Source organism: Muscardinus avellanarius (genome assembly GCF_963383645.1).
Source record: "Muscardinus avellanarius genome assembly, chromosome: 15".
NCBI lineage: Eukaryota > Metazoa > Chordata > Mammalia > Rodentia > Gliridae > Muscardinus > Muscardinus avellanarius.
The window spans coordinates 89,252,501-89,276,333 of record NC_137801.1 but is presented as its reverse complement, the minus strand read 5'-3'; the positions used below and the strand labels follow the sequence as shown (position 1 = coordinate 89,276,333).

Genomic DNA, 23,833 nt, shown 5'->3' with positions numbered 1-23,833 from the left:
AGGCCCCTTTCCAGGTGGTAAGCAGTGAGCCTGTGAGGGTTGGCATGACAGCTGCCCCAGTTCTGATGATGCAGATAAAGTTTGTGCTCACACGTGATTTATTTTGATAAAGCACCAAAATATTGAGCTCAGCCATTTATGTTTTCTCTCTGGGTGCTTCCTCATGGCCGCAAGCTCCATGACCACGAGGCTTGTGACCGGCTGTACTTGTGCCCTGAGAGCAAGACCCGTGGTTCTCAAGCAGTAGCTAACCTTGCTTACTGAGCGTGTGGACAGCTGGCTCCTCCTGGAAGGGAGCTGCTCTCTGGGGCAGACCCAGCCCTCCGTGCCTGGTGGAGCCCGGCTGTGGAGGCGCCTGCCGGTCAGGGGCGCACGTGGCGCCCTGCAGACCTGGGCAGCTCCTGGCCTCCCTGCCTGTCCTCCCAGAGCCGATCCCAAGCTCGTCCCCTCCGATCCCGAGCCTCTGCCTGGCCGTCCTCCCCGGATCGCCCTGCTGGAATGCTCAGCAGCCTCGTCTTTGGCTCTTGAGATCGGTGTTCTTCCCCATAGCTCTCTGTTTTAAGACGAGGCAGCCTGTATTCTAGTTCCTTGCTTTTCTCTTAGAATCCGCGTGTACTTTGCATTTCCACCCTTTAAGTGCCAGTGTAGCAAATGATCAGGAGGTCACCAAGAGAGCTCAGGGTCAGAGCTTTGCTCCCTCTGCACGAGTAAACGAGCTGATATTTACCTTATTATTTTACTGCACACAAATAGTATTTGCAATGAACTAGACATTAGACAGGACATTGAATAAGGACTCTAGACCAGGAATTTATTCTGAGATTTTTTTTTCCCCAAGGCTAGGGATTAAATCCAAGGGCATTCTATAGAGCTACAGCCCCAACCCTATTTTATTTTTATTTTGAAACAGGGTCTTGCTAGACTGATGAGAATCTCACTACCTAGCTGAGGTTTTCTTCTAACCTGTGATCCTCCTGTCTCAGTCTCCCAAGATTACAGGCATGCACCATTACACCTGGCTAGAAATGAATTCTAAATAAGAAATTCTAGAAGTTCTAAGATAAAGTTGGGTAAATATGGTTCTCAAAGTACTTTTGTGATTTCTTTAATCTTAAAATTATTAAGGAGCGCGCACGCACACACACACACACACACACACACACACACACACACACACATCAAAGAAGAAAGAGAAGAAATTGTTAAAGAATTCCAGGTGTGGTGGTGCACACTTACAATCCCAGTATTTGAGAGGCTGAGACAGGAGGATTGCAGATACGCAGCTGGCCTCAGCTACTTAGTGAGGCCCTCTGCAACTTGGAGAGACCCTGTTTCAAAATAAAGAATAAAAAATAAGGGTATAGCTCAGAGATAGAATACCACTGGATTCAGTGCCCAATACAGAAAAAAAAAAATGAGATATCTTTAAAATATTCATGTCATTCCCTTAAAATGAAACCAGCCTATCTCATTGGAACACAAAAAATGAAAATTAAAAATCTTTAGTTGCCAAGCATGGGTTGTAGTACATTTTTGCAGATCTGCTTAGTGGCTCTTTGACTTGACAAGTAGATTCCCATATCACTTCATTCAGGCTTTCATGGTACGTCGTTGTAGTTGAAGTCGATGATGAAAATGTGACCTAATACTGACGTGGGAATAGGGACTCGGAACTGACCCGGAACAGGAAACTCGCGACCCCGTGGCTGCCTTTGTGGTCCTAACATCATATGCCAGTCAGTGGGAAACTGTGGTTCACCTGGGTGCATAAACCTTATAAATGTCAGCACACTCCACCATACAATATCCAGAAAATGATTTTTATTCTTACAGCCACTAGTCTTACAAGTATAGATACAGGCTATCCGAAATTCCAATTTTTCTCAAAAGCTTTTATCATTACTAACTAAAAAAAAAAAAAAAAAAAAAAGAATAGTTGTTATTTTTCTTATGGGTACAGAATCCCTGTTTACGTGGCAAGGCCCGCCCAAAGCTTGAATCTGGACAACCAGAGTTCCACGGCAGGTGGTTGTTGTTTTCCAGATGTGAACCATTCTTCATGAGGAGCTTTTCCCATAGCATGGGGCTTCGATGTGCAAGAAGAGTGCCGTGTGCCGTGCTGGGATGGAATCCAAGGGATTCTGTCCCAAGCTGTACCCCAGCCCTATTCTATTTTTCATTTGGAAACAGGGTCCTGCTAAGTTGCCCATGGCCTCAGACCCATGATCCTCCTGTCTCAGCCTCCCAAGTATCAGGATTACAGATGTGCGCCACCACACCCGGGTGCTTCTCCTTATCACAGACTCCTAGAGAAAGATGCTCCAGAGTTGAGATTAATGAGGTTGGAGTTTATTATTACTTCATCAAGGCCTGGTTTTGCATCCCAAGGGCTGGCAGAAGCACGCCAGGGTCCTGTGGTGGCTTGACACCAGAGGCCAGTGGTGTGCCCCGTGCCGTGCCGACCCTCAGGGCATGCAGACAGAACCCAGGGGAGCAGGCGAGTGAGGAGCGGATGGCGTTGATGCCCCAGGCACCCCACAAGTGCTGCTGAGGGCTCCAGGCCATGTCTTTGGACCACCACCGCTACTGAGGCCCAGAGGCCTCCTGAAGTGTTTTCCCTGGTACCCACGTTGCTGGGAACACGTGCAGTCTGCCGCTGGCCAGTATCACCAAGAGTAGGTTGTGCAGGAGGGAATTCTGCCCGCGTCCTTGGGAGCAGTCAGAACGTTCTGTTGACCTAGTAGACTGACAGGAAGCAGCATCGGGAGACAGGAAACGCACGCACCTCCCTCTGGTGAGGAGCTAAGCAGGATGCTCCTGAGCTCCGCGTGTGACCGCCCTGCTGCAGGTGGGGTCTGCAGTACTCCTGCCTGCGCCCGGGGAGTGGGCAAAGGGGAGCTCACTCTCCTCCAGCTGACCGCAGATCCGGAGAGCCGTGGGCGTCCACAGCCTCGTGTTGCCCCCCAGCGCTCACACTCCCTCCTCAGGAATCAGCACTACATCTTCATGAGGGAGCTAGGCTTTATTTAGAAACCTTTTTCAGCCTGATCTGTAACTGGCCACCAAAAAGTCATATGTGGATGTTATACCAACCATGCTATAAACCTGAAATCATCCAATGCTCAGTAAGCAGTAATTATGTGCCTGACTTTCAAAATAAAACTCAGTGTGGCCGGGCGTGGTGGCGCACGCTTGTAATCCCCGCGCTTGAGAGGCAGAGACAGGAGGATCGCGCAGGTTCGAAGCCAGCCGCGCGCACTGGCTTAAGAGACCCTGTTTCCAAATTTAAAAAAATGTAAAAATAGGTCTGGGAGTGTAGCCCAGAGGTAGCAGGGCTTCCAGGAACCCCAGTACCACCAAAAAAAAAAAAAAAAAAAAAAAAAAAACTCAGTGTGGATTGATTGAAATAGCCTCACAAATCACACAGATGCCCTAGAGGCCCCTCCTTCAGGACGGCCATCAGGAGGGCTGGTGGCAGCAGCTTCCTCCGTGCTGGGACACTGGGCTCTGTCTTACATTTGAATCCTCTTCTATGTATGTGTTGTAATTCTTAAAGGGATTTTTTTTAAGATTAAAGATATCTGTGTACAAGAACAATTGCCTAGCGCAAGGATAAGTGCTGTAGTGACCTGGAGTGCAAGCCCATCAGTGGACTGAATACAGAATGTGGCATCTCACCAGTGGTGCCAGCCAACCAGTATCTAATCGTGAGAGATAAAATCATTTGCATGTGTAACCAATGTCAGAACTCAGTGGCTCTAGATGGGGTTAGCAAAAACACTGTTTTTCAAAGAATAAGTTAATGACTCCTGTTTGTTTATCCAATGATTCAAGGCTCATCCATTACAAAGTTCAACGGGATTTACAGAGGGCCTCTCTCGACATTTAATTTTAAACCTAATTTTAAAACCTGGAGAAAAGAAATCTGTCAAAGTAAAATTCACGCCAATTCTCAACAGAACCGTGTCTTCACTAATCATAGTCAGGTAGGTTGTGATCTAGGCAGGGTGAGCTCTAGTACTTGTATTGAGGGCCTTGCATTTATTACTCAGAGACACGAACGGTGTGTCACCGCGCCGCGCGTGGCTCAGAGAGGAAAAGGTCTTGCGCACCTGTGTTTGTTAATTTTCACTCCGAGATCCAGTGTATTAAGTTCTACATGGCAGCTTATCAGATAACGGTAGAGAGTACAGAGAGATGAGAAGAATGTGCAGACTTCATGGGAGAAGAATCTAATTCTTGTTCTTGTGCAGAAATAACCTGACTGTGATGGATGCTGTGCTGGTCCAAGGACAAGGAACAACCGAGAGTCTGAGGGTGGCCGGCAGGCTCCCGGGCCCAGGGAGCTCCTTGCGCTTTAAGATCACGGAAGCTCTGTTGAAAGATTGCACAGACAGTGAGTACTCCTGACAGTGCGAGGGCGCAGGTCACAGCAAGCAGCGGATGCTGAGAAGTGGGAGAAGTCTCGTGTCTTGCACTCAGAGTTGTTGAGCTGAGTCTTAAAAGACGTACATTGCTCATACTCATTACCTACCTTAGCGGATTTACCCAGGTGTGAAAGGTTAAGAATGATGAAAATACTCACCATCTAAAAGGACATGTCAAAGCGAGTGCTCGCTGACAACCTGGGTGTGGCCCACAACCTCTCCCATAGGCAGCTTGTGAATGATGTGCTTATTCTCTGGCTAGCAGTCTGTGGTAGCCAGTTACCTTCCCTCCTGACTTTTTTCTTTAGGTTTGAAACTAAGGGAACCAAATTTCACATTGAAAAGAACATTTAAAGTAGAAAATACAGGACACCTTCAAATTCACGTGAAGACCATTGAAATCAGTGGGTACGCGTGTGAGGGCTACGGCTTCAAGGTTGTTAATTGCCAAGAGTTTGCGCTGAGTGCCAATGCCTCGAAGGACATAATCATATTGTAAGTATTCCTTAAGAGGCGTGATATACGAAACACCGACTGTAAAGTAGTCATTCAGACGCTATGGAGAGATAGGTCCGTAAATTTACAAAAAGTAAAAGGTCTTTATCCACAAGTATATCTATTTGATTTTCCTTTCACTTAATCTTCAGCTAATTTTTTTTGTATCATTGTTTTCAGAGTTGTAAAACTTTCTCTGACACCCAAATGGATCAGATAATCTTAGAAAACAATTTCAAAATTATTTTCAGGCTGGGTGAGGTGGCACTTACCTGTAATCCCAGTACTTATATTTACAGGCTGAGACAGGAGGATCATAAGTTCAAGGACAGCCTCAGCAACTTAGCAAGACTCTGTTTCAAAAGAAAAAGGGCTGCGGTTGTAGCTCAGAGGTAGAATGCCCATTGGTTCCCCTGTTCTCAAAGTTGTGTTGGTGTGAAGTGACAGTGTCTCAGCCCCAGGGCAGAGCCACATCTCATGTGCCACCTGGAAGTGTGTGGCGCTTTGCTTAGAAGACGGTTAACGCCTGTGCCAGCAAGAGCTGTGGCATATTTAACAGTCAGCTGAAAACTTGTTATAAAGTTTATGTAGTAAAGTGTGACCTCTGTCTCCTTTTCCGAGTAAAGATCTTATGACCTTCATTGGCTATTTATAAGTAGCTCAGTTACCACACGCAAGGCATAACGCTTGACCTGAAGGTCCAAGAGGAACATGGCACCTTTCCTCAAGGTGCCTACAGGTAACAAAGAATAAAATAGCTTTGATAGTAATCAGTGCTGCAGGAGATGAAGAAACTCGCTCGGGCTAGAGGTGTTTGATTTTCAAAGAGTTATTGGGAATGTAGCCTCCAAGAAGGCAGAGGAGAGGAGAGGAGCCCAGATACCACTTGTGAGCTGATGTCTTCTCTTTGTTAATCTCAAGTTATCCAGATGGTGCGGTGGTTTCTAGTACTCATGGGACACGTCTTCGTCTTAACCCGAGGGGGCTGAATCAAGAGTCCCGCTTGGGACTGGGTCGCATTGAGAGGCCCGGGGGCCTGCATTGTCTTTGATCGCTTTGCGGTCTCCGCGTCTTAACTTGGCCTCACTGCCGCTGTTCTCTTCTAGGTTTACCCCTGACTTCACCGCTTCCAGAGTCATTCGTGAACTGAAGTTTGTAACCACCAGCGGCTCTGAATTTGTATTTGTGTTAAACGCATCCCTTCCGTACCACATGTTAGCAGCCTGTGCAGAGGCCCTGCCCAGGCCCGGCTGGGAGCTGGCTTTGTACATCATCATCTCAGGGATTATGAGGTGCTGTGTCGTCTGCCGCGGGTGGTCCTCACTCGCCATGGGTGCTGCGCACCCATCCCACTGCCTGCCTTTCCCTTAGTGCTGAGTCTGCCGACAAACACAGAACTCTGCATCCCTCAGGCTTCCATGCTTGTGGGCAGCGTTGAGCCCTTCTTGGATGGCATATACAATAAAGAAAGTCAAAGCCGGGCGTGGTGGCGCACGCTTGTAATCCCAGCATTTGAGAGGCTGAGACCGGAGGATCGTGGATCGCAGACAGCCTCAGCTACTTAGTGAGGCCCTCTGCAACTCAGTGAGACCCGGTTTCAAACTAAAAAATACAAATTAGGCAGGAGCTGTAGCTCAGAGGTCGAATGCCCCTGGGTTCCATTCCCAGACCTGAAAAAAATAAAGTCAATTTTTTTTAATAACTTTGAAAGTTATAAAACGAAGTACATGTTAATTTCTTAAAGAAACACAACTCACCAGTCAGAGTTGCTACGTTTGGGCATATAGATGTGGCCTCGCCTAACCTGCACTTAAGTGACTTGAAGCAAGGAGAGAGATTTCTTAAGCCCTCAGCATTCCTCTCCCGTTAGGCACGCTGGGGATTGGACCCGGGGCGCTTCACACTGAGCTACCTCCCAGGCCCTTTTTATTTCTTACTTTGAAACAGGGTTGCCAAGCAGCTCCTGCCTCAGCCTTCCAAGTCACTGGGATTACAAGAGTGCACAGCCATGCCCAGCTCTCTGCACAGTTGAGAATCAGTGATGCTTATGTCTAAGTTAATTTACACAGTTAACCTCACAAAACCTTTAAAGTTGGCCCAGAGAGTTGAGACTCAAATCTTCTCAGTGAAAGAAAATTTAGCCTCCAGGTTTGTCTTTGAATACAAATAATTACTTCCTTCATACAATGACTACATGTAAAATGGCCTTCGATAAAAATTAGTGTGCAAGCTTATCCATAACACTTGTTGTCTGGCCTATTAAAAGTCATCACAAGCCGGGCGTGGTGGCGCACGCTTGTAATCCCCGCGCTTGGGAGGCAGAGACAGGAGGATCGCGCAGGTTCGAAGCCAGCCGCGCGTGCTGGCTTAGGAAACCCTGTTTCCAAATAAAAATGTAAAAATAGGTCTAGGAGTGTAGCCCGGAGGTAGAAGGGCTTCCAGGAACCCCAGTACCACCAAAAAAAAAAAAAAAAAGTCATCACAGGCCGGACGTGGTGGCACATGCTTGTAATCCCAGCATTCGGGAGGCTGAGACCGGATGATCGTGGTTCTCCGCAACTTAGTGAGACTGTTTCAAAATAAAGAATAGCCGGGCGTGGTGGTGCATGCTTGTCATCCCCGCACTTGAGAGGCGGAGATAGGAGGATCGCACAGGTTTGAAGCGAGCCACGCTGGCTTAAGAGACCCTGTTTCCAAATAAAAAGTATAAAAATAGGTCTGGGAGTGTAGCCCGGAGGTGGAAGGATTTCCAGGAACCCCAGTACCACCAAAAATAATAATAATAATAATAATAATAATAATAATAATAATAATAATATAAAAAATAGGGCAGGGGTATAGCTCGGAGGTCAAATGCTCCTAATTCCATCCCCAAACCCACAAAAAATAAACAAACAAACAAATAAATAAATAAATAAATAAATAAAAAAAAGTCATCACACACATCTTGGTTTTAAATATCATGCTGCAATGTACCAGACACTCTGTGGGTTTTGTCTTCTTTTTTGGTACTACGAATTGAACCCAGGGGCAGTCTACCTTTGAGCTTCAGTCTCAGCCCTTATGTCTTATTTTGGAAACAGGCCCTCACTAAGTTACTGAGTATCTCGATAAGTTGCTGAGGCTGGCCTCAAACCTTCAGTCCTGCTGTAAGCCTCCCCCGTGCTGAGATTGCAGGAGTGTACCACCACACCTGGCTGGCTGTTTGATAGCCGGTTGTGTTCCGCCTGCACTAACAAGCAGCGCTGATTGTCGGCCTTCTCTGCCCGCAGTGCACTCTTTCTCCTGGTCATTGGAACAGCCTACTTGGAAGCTCAAGGGATCTGGGAACCGTTTCGAAGGCGACTATCCTTTGAGGCCTCAAACCCGCCCTTTGATATGGGCCGGCCCTTTGATCTCAGGAGAATTGTTGGTATTTCATCTGAAGGAAAGTACGTTCACATGTTGACAGTCAGCTCTCTAGTGCACGTCGATTTGTCTGATGTTGTAAGACAACACAGACATCTTCATGTGTGTGTGTGGGGGGGGACGTTCTCTACTCAGTACTGAGCACTCTGGTATAACATTCAGTCACGAGAGCTTGTACCAGATACTGTGTTTTGATTGAACTGGTGAGCGTTAAAATGCTCTGTCAGCTCACCAGCTGGGTTTTCAGACAGCATAGACTGTAGGAAGCTGTGGGAACTGTCCCTGTTTGTTTCCCGAGTGTAGTCGGTACTCGGGACATTCATACTGATGAAATGTTATTTTTACCATTAGATTTCGTAGGTTGTGCTTCACTGATCTGCAGTTGGTCTTTTTCAGCTTGAATACACTCATCTGTGACCCTAGCCAAGGTAGGGTGTGCTGTGCGGCGGCCGTCTCCTCTTCCCGGGCCAGTGCAGGGGGTCACAGGCAGTGTGGCCCAGCGGTCCACCCACACAGCAGCCACAGCAGTAGACACTCGGCGGACACAGAGACCCTCAGAGCCAAACACAGCTCAGGTACCTCAAGCAGGACTTCTGTGCAAGCCGCCTCCTCCCAGTCCTCCAGCAAGACAAGCCCCCCTGTGCTGGAGACAGGCACAGCCGCCCAGAGCCACGCGGCGGGCAGGAGGGCCAGGGTGGCGAGGCACAGCCAGCAGCATGGCCACAGCCCGCCGCCAGCACTGCAGCCCCAGGAGCCGCCACCCGGGAGGCTGTCGCCCGCCCCGCTCGCCCCCCCTGCTCCCACGGAGCGCGCCAGCACGAGGCACAGCTCGGAGGACTCGGACCTCACCAGCCTCATAGAAGCCATGGACAAGGACTTCGACCACCATGACGCCCCGCCCCTCGAAGTGTTTACAGAGCAGCCTCCGTCACCACTGTCCAAAAGCAAAGGTGAGCCTGCAGCCGGGCGCGGTGGCACGCTCGTCATCCCAGCATTCGGGAGGCTGATACCGGAGGACCATGGTGCACAGATAACCTCAGCTACTCAGTGAGGCCCTCTCCAACTCAGTGAGGCCCGGTTTCAAAATAAAGAATCAAAAATAGGGTAGGGTGTAGCTCGGAGGTCGAATGCCCCTGGGTTCCATCCCCAGACCCGCAAAAAAAAAAGGTAAGCCTGCTCCCCACACAAACAGTTTTTTCTGACCATTTCTCAAAGCAGGCATAAACTCACTGGCTGGACATGTGGTTTTAAGGATAGCCACATTCTCTCATCTTGCCGGGGTAATATAGCTGTGGAGTGCACCCGCTCTGTCTTGAAATAACGCAGGGCTGGGGATGTCACTCAGAGGTGGGATGCCCTGTGCTCCGTCCCCAGTAACACCAAGGAAAGAACTTGTCAGAAGGTCCTTGTCTGGTTCTGAATCACATTTGGTTTTCTCAGTAAGCTGGGGCAGGGCGTCAGCATGAAGTAAATGTTTGTAAACCTCTCCTTTTTTTCTTGAACAAGATGCTAGATTGGGAGATTCTAGTCCTTGGTACGTTGTGAAGAATGTTAGACTTTCAGGCCAAGGGGACCTATTCTTTCATGAGAAAGGGGGTGGGGTTTACAAGTAGAGTGGATAACATTTGATGAGCTCTCGAGAATTAACATACTCGCAAGGGTCAGTAAGCAGCCCACAAGCGTGCCACAACATGGTTGCTTGTGAGCTCTTGGAGGCGAGAGAGTGTGTGTGTGCGTGTGCGTGTGTCAGTCACTGGGAATGGAACGGAGGGGCCTTCTACCTCCAAGCTCTACCCCCAGACCTATTTTATTTCTTATTTGGAAACAGGGTCTTGCTTAGTTGCTGAGAGCCTTACTACATTGCTGAGGCTGGCTTCAAATCTGCAATCCTCCTGTCTCCGCCTCCCAAGTCCTGGGATGATAATCGTGCACTGCCACGCCCTGCTCTTGGAGGCTCTTTGAATGGTACGCATACTCACAGGCACAGTGACCATGTGCGTATTTGGTTTGAGCTTTGTGTTTGGATACTGTACATTTATAAGTACTAATGCAGAGATATGCCATGTACCTCTTCCTCGTTCTCCCGATGGTCACATGTTCTGCATAACAGTAGCCAAATAGGATCATGATGCTGATGCCGTCCACCTAGATCTGCCGTGGGCCTGGTCTAGTCCCACCTTCTTCCCTCGCTGCCCAGCCCACTCTAATCTCTTTCAATAATTTTGCCATTTTAAGACCCTGCCATAAATGTAATCATATTTGTGTAGTCGCTGTCTCCAGGGTGTCCTGAGAGGTGTGGCATGTGCTCTGGCTCTCCGCCTGTCCCACCCTCCATGGGAAGGCTCCGCTCGCTGCCGTGCTCCCAGCACTGCGCACTGCCTGCCTCAGAAGCAGTGTGGGGCAGTCATTTGTCTCGTAGCGGCCAGGTCTTCTAAGTGCCTGGCTTTCCGAAGAGCCAGGTGACTTCTGTGCACAGCCAGGACGGCGCTGCACGGGGCTCCTGAGGCAGCTGGTTCTGGGGCTTCTGTGACTCCTCGCTACAGCCCCTGAGGGCTTTTCTCCACTGTGGCTGGCTGCTCAGGCAAGCCAGGTCCAACCGCCCCGTGGCTCTGTGCCGGGTTCTCGGCGCCCTCCAGGTGGCGCCTGTGCAGATCTCAGAGGCACCCTGGGAAATGCTGCAACTTTTCAAAGCCACAGACTTGCCAGGCCTGCCTGATCTGTCCAAACCCAGTGACGGGCAGTGGTGGAGACCACGGCCACGCACCTGCTTGGATGGCGCATATTGTTGTGTAGAGACTGTACCTTAGTAAAGTTGGTTCCTAGTCTGAGCCAAGCCTGATTTGGACTGCTCTCGATCTGGAAGAAGGCTGGGCATGGTGGCACACGCTTATGATTCCAGTACCTAGGAGGCTGAGACAGGAGGATCCCAGGTTCAAAACCAGCCTCAGCTACTTAGGGAGGCTCTCAACAACCTAATGAGACCTTGTTTCCAAATAAGATGTAAAATTGGGCTAGTGCTGTAGCTGGAAGATAGAATGCCTCTGGGTTCAATCCCTAGTACTAAAAGTAAATAAAAAATAGATAAAGAAATAAACCTTTACTAGTGAGAAGAGTCCAGCCTCTTCCGCACCTCCACCAAAAAATTGTAACGAGTTGTTTTCTAAGCTATTTAAAAACCGAGAGTTCTTTTACCTTGATGTTCACCCCAGGGAAAGGCAAGCCTCTCCAACGCAAGGGGAAAGTGCCCAAGAAGCAAGAGGAGAAGGAGAGGAGGGGGAAGAACAAGCCCCAGGAGGAAGGGCTGAAAGACCCGCTGGCCGACGACGACAGCTCCTCCACCACCACCGAGACCTCCAACCCCGACACGGAGCCCCTCCTCAGAGAGGTGCGGCCACCGAGGCGCCGGGCGCCCGCCTGGCCCGGGTCCCTGGCCCCGTCTTTCATGGGCAACATACGCGGGTTCTGAGCATTAACTGTCACTGTTCTAGGGGATGCAAAAAGAGTCACTGCAGAAGCCACCCAGCTCAGGGAAAATAACCTCATTTCTCCCAGGAAAGAACATTTAGAAGTATGTTAGAAATTGGAGATATTGCTTCAGAGTTAGGGAGCATCTGGAACGGTAGCCGCCGCGTGGAATGCGTGCCTGATTGTGTCAGAAAAGGATTAGACGGGACTGTGCCATCTCAATTGTAGCATCAGGCTGTGTTTGGAAGCGGGGCTTCGGTGGTGGCTCACTCCCAGCAGGGAGAGCACCAGTGGCCACCCAGAAGTGGGGGTCCCTCCAGGACACCGCTGCACCCCAAGAGCACTGCCGTGTCCCCAGTCCTCAGCTCACATGGCGCTTGGCTCTTAGCACAAGTCATTGCTGACTAGGCCGTCAGGAGAAGGAGGGGATGCTCCAGGTGTATGCGTGTGCAAGGCCTGAGCCAGCAGCAGCCCAGAACATACAGCAGCCCTGCTTTGACTTTAACCCAGGGCGTTCTCCCTCTAGCTACAGCCCCGGCCCAATTTTGTATCTTAATTGGAAACAAGGTCTCATTAGATTGTGAGAGCCTCCCTAGATAGCTGAGACTGGCTCTGAGCCTGTAGCTCAGACTCACCAAAATGTGTTAGGATAAGTTAAAGATGGTGAAGAACTTGGAGCCATAGTAGGTTTCAAGGAAGGAGTTTGTCATCTTTACACCTCCAACACATGTCACCACTTAGGCTTAATGTCATGTCTCCAGTGGGACTCCCCTCATCCATTTTATTAATTTTTTTTTTTTTTTTTTTTTTTTACTGTTTTGCAGGATACAGAAAAGCAAAAGGGAAAACAAGCCATTCCTGAAAAACATGAAAATGAAATGTCACAAGTGAAGCAAAAAAGCAAAAAGCTTCTAAGTGTGAAGAAAGAAGCCCCAGCAGAGGCGAAGCCCAGGTGAGCCGGGCGAGCGCTGCGCAGCGTGGCCCCGCGCCGCGGCCTTCTGCAGCGTCGGCTGCTCAGGGCTGCGAGTAGGACAGCCGCCTGCTTCTCGTGTTGGACGAGGGCAGGCAGTGGTGGCAGTCTTGTGCCGAGGCTGGGTCCCCGGGCACACGGGCGAGCGGCGGGGAGCTCTCGCTGGGCCCCTTGTTGCTCCACAGTGGGATCCAGGGTTCTGCGCTGCAGAACTCGGAAGTTTGTTCTTGCCAAAAAAAATGTCTAGGGCCGGATTGCGCTGGTCCACGGAGGCTTGCTGCAGACTGGGCCTGAGCAAGCACCCTGCTGAACGATGGGGTTGGCAAGTAAGGTTACCACATGAGCCCATAGCCTGGGTCGCCTCCACCTGGCCAACCCACTCTAGTGTGAGCACCATGGACAGGCCCCCCCTAGGCCATCGCGGGAACGGCCGGCCGCAGGGAAGCCACTGTGTGCTGGCCTGCTCCTGGGGAGTGATAAGCGAGGCAGGAGGCAGGACGTCCGTTGAGGAGTAAGCCGCTCATTGTCCTTGCCAGCCTGAGCCTTGATTGGTCTGCTCATGCTCTGATGTGGGATAATATCTGACTTCAGGAAAGCACCACAGGTCTAGACACGATCCCTGACACGCTGGCCTCAGGCACGCCGCCATGTTGAGAGCTCAAGCCAGGACGAGAGGTCACCGCGGCCGGCGAGGAAGTGACACGCACAGTGCAGTCGTTAGTGGAGGCTGTTCCTGAAGCATACTGTTTTGTGGAAATCGTTAGTCTGAATGACACAGCTCCACACTTTGATAAAATACTCTGGCCCACTTAGAAGCATTTTCGGGTGGAGTGGTGACCAAACATTGAGGGGGAGAGAAGAAACAGACACCCCAAGAGGAGGTGGCGCGCTGCACTCGGGTCTGTCAGGGTAGAGGAGGTGGCACTGCGTGTGGGTCAGTCAGGACAGAGGAGGTGGCGCTGCACTCAGGTCTGTCAGGGTAGAGGAGGTGGCGCGCTGCACTCGGGTCTGTCAGGACAGAGGAGGTGGCGCTGCACTCGGGTCTGTCAGGGTAGAGGAGGTGGCGCTGCACTCGGGTCTGTCAGGACAGAGGAGGTGGCGCTGCACTCGGGTCTGTCAGGGTAGAGGAGGTGGCGCTGCACTCGGGTCTGTCAGGACAGAGGAGGTGGCGCTGCACTCGGGTCTGTCAGGGTAGAGGAGGTGGCGCTGCACTCGGGTGTCAGGGCAGAGGAGGTGGCGCTGCACTCGGGTGTCAGGGCAGAGGAGGTGGCGCTGCACTCGGGTGTCAGGATAGAGGAGGTGGCGTGCTGCGTGTGGGTTGTCAGGGTAGAGGAGGTGGCGCGCTTGGGTCTGTCCAGAGAGGAGGTGCTGATATTCTGGTGTACCCAGACAGGAATAAGCTAGGTCTTGTGGCTGGAGATTTTTCTTCTAGGCCTTCCTGTTCAGGTTTAATGATAAATCAAATATTTTAAAGTAAAAGAGACTTATAAATTCAAATTTTTAGAAACTCGAGTTTTTACATATGCAAACTTTTGTGAGAATCAACAGTTAATGCTGTAGCTCATATGATCACAGATTTAAAAGTAATGATTCTAAGAACTATCTAAAAAACACTATTCCCTTCCTAGCGTGGTAGCCCATGCTTATAATCTCATTGGTACTTGGATCATGGGTTTGTGGCCAGCCTCAGCTACTTAGTGAGGCCCTGTTTAAAAAAAAAAAAAATTTAGCCGGGCGTGGTGGCACACGCTTGTAATCCCCGGGCTTGAGAGGCAGAGACAGGAGGATCACACAAGTTCAAAGCCAGCCTCGCTGGCTTAAGAGACCCTGTTTCCAAATAAAAATATAAAATAGGTCTGGGAGTGTAGTCCGAGAAGGGTTCCATCCCCAGTACCACCAAAAGAAAAGAAGAAGAAGAAGAAGGGGGGGGGGGAGAAGGAGGAGGAGGAGAATTATTTAAAATAGGGCTGGGAATGTAGCTCCGAGGTAGATTAAGTAGCTGAGGCTGGCTTCGAACCGCGTGATCCTCCTGTCTCAGCCTCCCAAGCTCTGGGATTACAAGCGTGCGCCACCATGCCCGGCTAAAACAAAAGGGTTTTGCTGTAGCTCATCTGATTTAGTTTAGGGACATGTGAGTCAGCTGTCTGGCTCCTTTTTTCTAAAACGCCAATTACTTCTACAGTGGCAAAATCAAGCTTTGTAGAAACACCCCACACTCGCAGACTACCTACTAAAAGGAGCCCTCCCTGCCTCCAGCTGGGGTGGGGTGTCTGTCGTGGGAGCCTTTGGGGCTTTTAGAAGACAGTTTTTAAATAACCTATCAGTCAGAGTGGGAGGACAGACGATTATAAAACTCTGGCATAGACCGTCTCACCCATAAACAGCAGGCTTTTAAATTCTACTTGTTACCCTATCTGCGATTCTGCCTATTGGGGTAACAGGGTTTAGGGTTAGCTCTTTTACTAACTCCAGAGGTAATGCTATCCTGTTGTGGCTTTGTGAATGTGGAGACGCAGGAGAATGAGCAGAAAGCGCTCTTGGGCCTCGGCAGATGCGGGGAAGCCGCTCCTCAGGCCTCCACTCAGCTCAGCTCACCAGGCAGGAGGCGTGCCCAGAGTGGGAGACGCTGACACCCGAGCCGCCTGGCTGCCGCGCCCTGCCCCCGCTCCTGCGGGGGGCGCTGGGAGTGGGAGAGCACGTCGCGCCCAGGGAGCGCCCTGGACGGGAAGCTCAGGCGGTGTCCGACCGCGACGCTTATTAGCTTCGGGCCCTTCACCCCACCTCTCACCTAGGCTGTGGGCCCCTGACGGAGCCCTGCTCTGCCTGCCCTTGAGAGTTCTGTGGAGAAGCGCGTGCAGGGTTCTGAGTAGCAGAACCCGTGAGGCCGTGAGTCTGAGTCTTGGGAGTCCACCGATGGCCCGGGGCAGGAGCGCTCCCCGCACCCATGCGGAGCAGGTGTGCTTCCCGCCGGCCTCTTCCTGACCGCGGGCGGGCGTCTGCGCTGTCCTGGGGAGCCTCCTGAGCTGTGGACCGAGCACCTGGGAGCGCTCCGCACGCACGCAGCTGCAGTGAGGCTGCCCCGTGTCCGTGGCTCCTGCTCTGCTCTGCTCTGCTCCGAGATGATGGGGCAGCGTGTGCCTTCCTCCTGTGCTGTCTTTCAGCTCTGTAGAACTGCCGTATACTCCCACATTGGAGAGCAAGCAGCGCCGAAATCTCCCAGCCAAGGTCACACTTGCCACCGCACTGACGAGCGGATCCAAATCACGCGGTTCCCAGAAGACAAAAGGTACCGTCGCGTCCACACGGGTGTCTTTGTGTCCCTGTGCTGAGGTTCCCGGAGCCATCAGTAACGCACGAGCAGGCTTCATGAGAAGGCTGAGACTGTGCGCCGTGTCCTTGCCCCTGCGACAGACCCGAAAGAGAAGGATCCTCTCTGAACCTCCATTTCTGATTTTCTTTTGTGCAGGTACAAATAAGTTAGTGGATAACAGACCACCTGCCCTAGCAAAATTCCTCCCAAATAGTCAAGAACTTGGCAACACCAGCAGCTCAGAGGGTGAAAAGGACTCCCCTCCGCCAGAGTGGGACGCGGTGCCCGTGCACAAGCCCGGCAGCTGTGAGTAGCCCCCCCTGCGCACGGCCCCGAGCGCGCCGGGACCCGGAGCACGTCGGCTTTGGCGCATCGCCCACCTGTGGCCCGTTCCTCTTAAGTTTGCAGCGTAAAAGTGCAGGCTCCTCCCAGCCGTCAGGCACAGCACACCTGAGGGTCCATGGGCGACTCTCTAGCTCTGGCCGTTCCAGACGGCCTGTGGTAGACAGTAGTAAGCACTGCCGGCCAAAGCAGGCAGGAGCCCTGGCCCGCTGGCTGTGCAGGCTGACGTGGGGTAGGCAGCTGAGATGAGGGGGCTGGGGCAGGCAGGCCGTGACCACAAGGCGACCAGTGCTCGGGGTAACTTGCCGGGCAAGGCCCCCAGACCTCTTATCTGTGCATACCTGCTGCTGGAGAGACCTCTGAGCCAGCCTGGCACCCCCTACTTTGCCTGGGGTGAGAGGTGGCTGGAGTGTCCTGCGCGTGTAGGTGGGACGTGGCTGTACCTTGGTGGTGTTCACCAGGGGCTGGCTCAAAATATCACATTGAGGTCTTTTCTTTCTTTTTTCCCCAGCTACTGACAGTCTTTATAAACTTTCACTGCAAACCCTCAATGCAGACATTTTCTTAAAACAACGCCAGACCTCACCAACCCCTGCCTCTCCATCCCCACCGGCTGCCCCCTGCCCGTTTGCATCCCGGGGCAGCTACAGCAGCATTGTCAACAGCAGCTCTAGCAGGTAAGCGCAGCGGCCCCTCCCTGGCCCACCCACCTCTGGCCTGTGCAGCTTTGGCCTGGCTCAGCTCTTCCTGCCGAGGGGTCGCCTCCCCAGCAATGACCCGTCCACTTCTTCCTGTCACCAGGACCAAGAAGTGCGCGCTTACTAGATGCGCTCCCACTAAAGGGTCAGGACATAGCAGATGGTGCAGCAGGACAGGTGCTGAGTTGGGTTCTGACCCGACAAGGGGCGGTCTGGCTCCGTAGCTGGAGGGCACCATCGGGGCCATGGCTTGTGGCTGTGAGGATTCATGCGGCCCCGTGGCCTCCCAGGGATGGGCCCACAGCCCCCTGCACCCACCCCCGAGGACTCAGCTCTCTTTGATTCTCCCCTCAAGCGACCCCAAAACAAAGCAGCCAAACGGAAGCAAAAACAAGCTGGCGAAAGCAGCCTCGCTCCCTGGCAGGAACGGCAACCCCACCTTTGCTGCCGTCGCGGCGGGCTACGACAAGAGCCCTGGTGAGTGGCCCGCCCCCGGGCACGGCGTGGCGGGCTGGCCTTGTCCTGGTTGCTTTTGATTGACCCAGAGTGCATCGTTATAGGTGGGAATGGCTTTGCCAAAGTTTCTTCAAGCAAAACAGATTTCTCCAGCAGCCTTGGCCTCTCCCACACCCCCGTTGACAGCGACGGCTCAGACAGGTAATGCCCATCTGAGCGAGGTTGGCGTTCCTTCCCCAGACGGTCTCGGGTGTGCTCCCCCTTGATACAGGTAGGGCTCTATCACAAGTGGTCGGCCTGTGAGAACCGCCTGCGAGTGGAGGCAGAAGCTGGTGCGGGCTGCCCAGGTAGGGAGGAGGCGACCCAAGGCCCGCCTCGGCCCAAGAGACAGGCGGGCAGCACTGTTCTCGTCACTGCGTGGCAAGGGAGGGCATGACTGGTCCCTGGGAAGGCAAAATGTCTTTGGGAGGAAGGAAGTCAGAGTAAACACGACAGAAGTGGAGTACAGCGTTCCCACTTTACACTAGTAAGAAACAAGTCCTACGTGGGAAACAGCTGTTGTTACCAAAAAGAAAATAAAGGGTTTCCTCTGCAAAGCGCCTGCTTGCAGCCAGGCCCTCGCCCTGCAGAGTCCTGCGGCTCTCTGGGACCGTGTGAGCCGGCCTCCGGGTCAAGTGTTCAGCTCTCCCGTGGAGGCCCAGGTGAGGCCGCCCGCACGGCCGCCGTGCTGACCGCCCGTGCTTCTGCGTTGCAGCGCGGGTCTGTGGAGCCCCATCAGCAGCCCCAGCAGCCCCGAATTCACCCCTCTGAACTCGTTCTCGGCCTTTGGGAATTCCTTTAATCTAACCGGTGGTGAGTGTCTCATACTAGCCCTGTAGTAGTGAGCCCGGGGACCCGGAGGGGGAGCTGTAGCCTGGGGTTAGGAGAGGCGCTCTGATGGAGAGGCAGTGTGGCCGGCATCTGGGCAGATCTGCTGGAAGCTCGTTTCTTCTCTTTAAGTACTGTTACTGGTACATTAGAGTCAGAGTCTCACAGCAAAAACTAGCGCAGGCAGCCCTTCCATTTGCAGCGAGGCACTGCTAGAGACCAGGTCACGTGCTGATTGAGAGAAGCGAGCCCCGCTCTTGCTCCTGGAGGCTCTCGGGAGCCCGCACAGCCCAGCGCTGTCTGCATAGGACACCCGGCCCCCGCAAAGGGATTGGCCCGGGGCAGCAGCCCGGCCCTACCCGAGCTCTCGAGCAGGGCGCAGGCCTAAGCCTCCGGGGATGCCGGGGGCCGCCTCCTCTTCTCTTACCCTTTATATGCAGGCAGGTGTGAGTTCTGCGTTCTCTATAACGATAGTGGTGGGTGTCTACACTCTGATGTCACTTAAGCATGAATGCGAGGAAGGGCCAGGTTGTGAGCTGTGAGCTGCCTGCGCTCAGGGCACCGTGAGTCTGCGGTGCCCGGAGTCCTAGCAAAATGAAGTGTGACTCGGTGGTTTTCTCCTTAATTCCAGAAGTTTTCAGCAAGCTCGGGCTGTCGCGGTCCTGCAATCAGGCCTCCCAGAGAAGCTGGACTGAGTTTAACAGCGGCCCTTCATACCTCTGGGACTCTCCAGCAACAGACCCCAGCCCTTCCTGGCCAGCCAGTCCCAGCTCCCCAACCCACACGGCCACCGTGAGTACTCGGGGCTGGCCCTCACTGGTGATTCCGCCATCTGTCACTTGGATAGCACAAGTTGTAGACACAGGGACACTGAGGGGAGGGGTCCCATCTCTGTGGCCCCCACACCTGCCAGAGCCAGGGGCAGGGAGCTCCAGGAAGAGCTGAGGTGGCTGGACCTGGCTCCTCTTCCCAGCTTGAGCTGGACCCCAGGGATGGCCCATCCGGGCTCAGGTGAGGACCTAGCCTGGCTTCCGCAGCCTAAGAGCAAGCCGCGGCGTGTTCCCTGCTCAGCCTTGTGTATGTGGGGGCAGGCATAGCGATTGAACTAAAGACATTTCTGCCTCTCAGCCCTATTTTATTTTTATTTTGAAACAGGTTCTTGCTAAGTAGCTGAGGCTGACTGTAAGCCTCCTGTCTCGGCCTCCCACGCACCAAGATTGCAGGCGTGCGCACACGGCCTGAGCTTTTCTAGTGCTCCTTGTGTGCTTCTTGGCTAACCCTGGCTGCAAAAATTATGCCAACAAAAGTCTTCTTACCACCGAAAATAATCAGTTTCAGCTTTCCCAAAATTGTAACCAAAAATATAATCCCACTGTGATTGTTTTTTTCTTCTTAGGAAAACTAACTCGGTCATACAGGTTATTAACAAGTGATTATGTGTGTGTGTGTGTGTGTGTGTGTGTGTGTGTGTGTGTGTGTGTGTGTGTGTGTTCCTTCCTTCCTAGGGATTGAACCCAGGGGCATTCTACCTCCAATTTATACCCCTAGATGAATTTTTATTTCTTATTTGGAAACAGGGTCTTGCTAGGTTGTTGAGACTGGCTTTTTTTTTTTTTTTTTTTTTGCAGGTCTGGGGATGGAACCCAGGGGCATTTGACCTCTGAGCTACATCTCCTGCCCTATTTTTGTTTTCTTTATTCTGAAACCGGGTCTCACTGAGTTGCAGAGGGCCTCACTAAGTAGCTGAGGCTGTCCGCGAACCGCGATCCTCCAGTCTCAGCCTCCCAAATGCTGGGATTCCAAGCGTGCGCCACCACGCCCGGCTTGGGACTGGCTTTTAACCTGTGATCCTCCTGTCTTAGCCTCCCACATACTGGGATTATGCCAGGTGTGGTGGCGCACCCTTGTAATCCCCGCGCTTAGGAGGCTGAGACAGGAGGATCACACAGGTTCGAAGCCAGCCTCAGCTACTTAGTGAGGCTCTCAGCAACTTAGTGAGACCCTGTTTCCAAATAAAATAGAAAATAGGTCTGGGAGTATAGCCCGGAGGTAGAAAGCCTCTGGGTTCCACCCCCAGTACCACCAAAAAAAAAAAAAAAATCCACATACCACATACTGGGATTACAAGTATGTGCCACCATGCCCAGCTACAAGTGATGTTTTAACTTCATAGATTTTACTTTCATAGATTCCAAGGTTTTTTCCACTTGTAATCATTTCTGGCTCCAGTTTTGAAAGAACCTTGACCTTGGTTTAAAACAGGAGCCAGTGCACACCTCTGCTCCAGCTACTCGGGAGGCTGAGGCAGAGGGAGGGCAAGTTGAAATCCAACCTACACAACTTGGTAGGGCATGGTCTTAAAATAAAAGAGCTGGGGGTGTAGCTCAGTGGAGAGCGCCCGGGTTCTGTCTCAGTCCTCAAAAAGAATCCGGAGCCAGCAGACTAGCCAGCACCTTGGGCTCAGGGGCCTCCTGTTGCCGCAGACCTGTGAGCTCCCGCGCCGTGGTGCAGAAGTATGCAGAGCCGGGGCCGGGCTTTGTCCAGCCCTTCTTGAAATACCAGAACCTCTGCTCAGGCATGGCTGTGTGGAGCAGGGTTACAGCTGACAAAGCAGGAACCCTGGCCCAGTCCCCCTGCCCACAACCTTTTATGTTGTTTGTGTTTTAGCACTAGAGCTTGAACTCAGAGGTGTTCTACCTCCAGGTTCCAACCCCAGCCCTGTCAGTTTTTATTTTGAAACGGGGCCTCACAAAGTTGCTGTCTGGCCCGAGTCCGCAGTTCTCCTGTCTCAACCTCCCAGTGCTGGGATTGGAGGCGTGCGCCCCCCACTGGCTCGTGCCCTCCGCCTCTCGCCTCCTGCCCTAACGCTCAGCTCTGGGCCTTCTGTTCTGCCGCAGTCGATCCTCGGCAGTAGCAGCAGCCTGTGGTCCACCACTCCGTTCAGCAGCTCCATCTGGTCCAGCAACCTCAGCAGCGCCCTGCCCTTCAGCACTCCAGCCCACACTCTGTCAAGCATCAGCCTCCTGGGCTCGGAGAGCGCCGCCGCTGCCCACACTCCCTCCGCCTCCGGACCTGCCGATGACCTGGGACAGACCTACAACCCCTGGCGGATATGGAGCCCCACGATTGGAAGGAGAAGCTCTGACCCTTGGTCCAATTCGCACTTCCCTCATGAGAATTGAAATTAGGCAAAAAAAAAGGGCGGGGCACCCGGTCCAGATCACGGACACTGTCTGAGGGCGCTCGGCGCTCCTTGCCGCTCCACGCCCTCATCTGCAGGACGACTCGAGCAGGCCGCGGGCACCGCATTCCTTTCACATCTTCTTGCAATTATGATAACGTGAGATTTGCTGTTGTGCTTTAGGGAAAAGTCGGCTCGGCCACACACCACCAAGACCCGTACGTCCACAGCCCGCTCCGCCGGTTCCCCACCTGCCCCTCCCTGCCTTCTCTCTCTGTCTGCGCAGATTGGACATTACAGCTTGAGGGAGTGATCTGAGTTGATTCAGAAGTCCTGGCATGTGACAGTTTTACTAAATTACCCAGTTTGGTTTTTAATAATTTCAATATTATGCGCCAAGATCTAATTTTAAAATGTATGAGGACTTTGTGCTGGAAATACAGAGTATTTTTTTAAAGTAAGGCTGTCTTGATTTAAAAACAGATTACAGAAATGTGAGTCAACTTAAGAACAGTGGGTGAATGTGCAAACATTCGGTTGAGACCATTTGCATTTTCTGTGCTGTTTGTACTTGAGGTATGTAACATTTGTATACCTGAATTTATTTTAAAGATAAACTGAAATGCACATAGCCAAGTCTTGAAGTACAAGATTGAATGTGTATTTCTTAAAAATACAACTTTGTGTTGTACTTTGAAATAAATGATGCTTTTTTCAAAAGCCTTGAATTGTGTTGTTGGCTTTTCTACACACATGATGCATGTTTTAAGAGCCTCAGAAGCTTAGTGAGACCCTGTTTCCGAATTTTAAAAAAATAGGGAATAGGGCTGGGTCTTCCTCAGAGGTAAGATGTCCCTGAGTGCATACCCAGTATGCAAGGAAACTTCCCTGATCATAGGAAGGGTACATGTACGGAAGGCTTTAGAAATCTTAGCTACCACATACAAACTTCAGATGTACAAGCAGATCACTGTAACTGAAAGGAACACATCAGGTCACATTGAGGGGCCCCACTAGACTAACAGCGCAGTTTTCAGCAAAAACCTCATGGGCCAGAAAAAACAATGTTGTATTCCCAAATCCACAAAGAAAAGAACTACTAATCATGTTACTCTACCCAGCAAAGATGCCCCTCATAAATGAAGGAGAAATTAAAACCTTCTAAGACAAGCAAAAACTGAAGGGCCACCAGGCCAGCCTTACAAGAAATGTTAGGAGTCGTCCTACGTCTAGAAGTTAACGATGACTGTCATGAAAGTATCTGGGAGTGTAAACCCCACTAGAAGAGTAAATGGACAGAAGTAGAAAATGATCAAACACTGTCAAAGGTGAACAGGTGAACAAGAGGGGAAGGACAGAATATTCAGAACAATTAGAGAAAAAAATCAACAAAATGACCAAAGTGCTTGCCTATCAATAATAACCTTAAATGTAAGACTAAATTCTTTAGTTGAAACTACAACAAACTGGCTGAATGAATTTTTTTTTTTTTTTTTTTTTTTTTTTGCTCCGGGCTATACCCCCAGCCCTATTTTATACTTTTTTGGAAACAGGGTCTCACTAAGTTGCTGAGCGCCTCACTAAGTAGCTGAGGCTGGCTTCCAACCTGCGCAATCCTCCTGAGCATGGGGATTACAAGCGTGCGCCATCACGCCCGGCCTGAATAGACTTTTTAAAAGACCCAACCAGCCGGGCGTGGTGGCGCACGCTTGTAATCCCCGCGCTTGAGAGGTGGAGACAGGAGGATCACGCAGGTTGGAAGCCAGCCGCGCTGGCATAAGAGACCCTGTTTCAAAAATATAAAATAGGTCTGGGAGTGTAGCCCGGAGGCAGGAGGGCTTCCAGGAACCCCGGTACCACCAAAAATAAAAAAATTAAAATTAAAATAAAAAAAATTAAAGGCCCAACCATATACTGCCTAGAGGAAACTCGCCTCATCAATTGAGCTATATAGAGAGTGAAAGAATATAAAATTACGTCAGTAAGTGGGGACGTACTGCAAGCAAGAGCAGCTCTACTTAAATCTGAAAACAAGCTATAAGAGAAAAGCGGCAAAGAAACTTACAGGTCACTACATAGGGATCCAGGAATCAGCCCACAAGAGATAGAACTTAGATCGTAAGTGGATGTGCATAGAATGTTGCAGCACCCAATTTTGTAAAACAAACTCTTAGGTCTAAATGGAGAGGGGGGCTGGGGGCTTCAACACCAGCC

At 51.5% G+C, this 23,833-nt stretch overlaps 1 protein-coding gene across 1 annotated transcript in view; it reads left to right on the top strand.

Annotated features, from left to right (window-relative positions):
* The window catches only part of TMEM131 (transmembrane protein 131), a gene marked incomplete at both ends in the record, with an annotated part of 77,741 nt that extends 56,121 nt beyond the window's left edge, over nucleotides 1–21,620 (top strand). Inside the window, 16 exons of the mRNA XM_080711457.1 lie at nucleotides 3,835–3,986; nucleotides 4,254–4,396; nucleotides 4,736–4,922; nucleotides 6,029–6,214; nucleotides 8,195–8,353; nucleotides 8,727–9,280; nucleotides 11,540–11,715; nucleotides 12,620–12,747; nucleotides 15,927–16,051; nucleotides 16,232–16,381; nucleotides 16,929–17,094; nucleotides 17,471–17,592; nucleotides 17,676–17,772; nucleotides 18,326–18,423; nucleotides 19,070–19,230; nucleotides 21,336–21,620. Of these exons, the coding sequence (XP_080567583.1) occupies nucleotides 3,835–3,986; nucleotides 4,254–4,396; nucleotides 4,736–4,922; nucleotides 6,029–6,214; nucleotides 8,195–8,353; nucleotides 8,727–9,280; nucleotides 11,540–11,715; nucleotides 12,620–12,747; nucleotides 15,927–16,051; nucleotides 16,232–16,381; nucleotides 16,929–17,094; nucleotides 17,471–17,592; nucleotides 17,676–17,772; nucleotides 18,326–18,423; nucleotides 19,070–19,230; nucleotides 21,336–21,620 (2,889 nt within the window). The remainder of the gene's footprint in view (nucleotides 1–3,834; nucleotides 3,987–4,253; nucleotides 4,397–4,735; nucleotides 4,923–6,028; nucleotides 6,215–8,194; nucleotides 8,354–8,726; nucleotides 9,281–11,539; nucleotides 11,716–12,619; nucleotides 12,748–15,926; nucleotides 16,052–16,231; nucleotides 16,382–16,928; nucleotides 17,095–17,470; nucleotides 17,593–17,675; nucleotides 17,773–18,325; nucleotides 18,424–19,069; nucleotides 19,231–21,335) is intronic.
* Nucleotides 21,621–23,833: the final 2,213 nt, after the last annotated feature.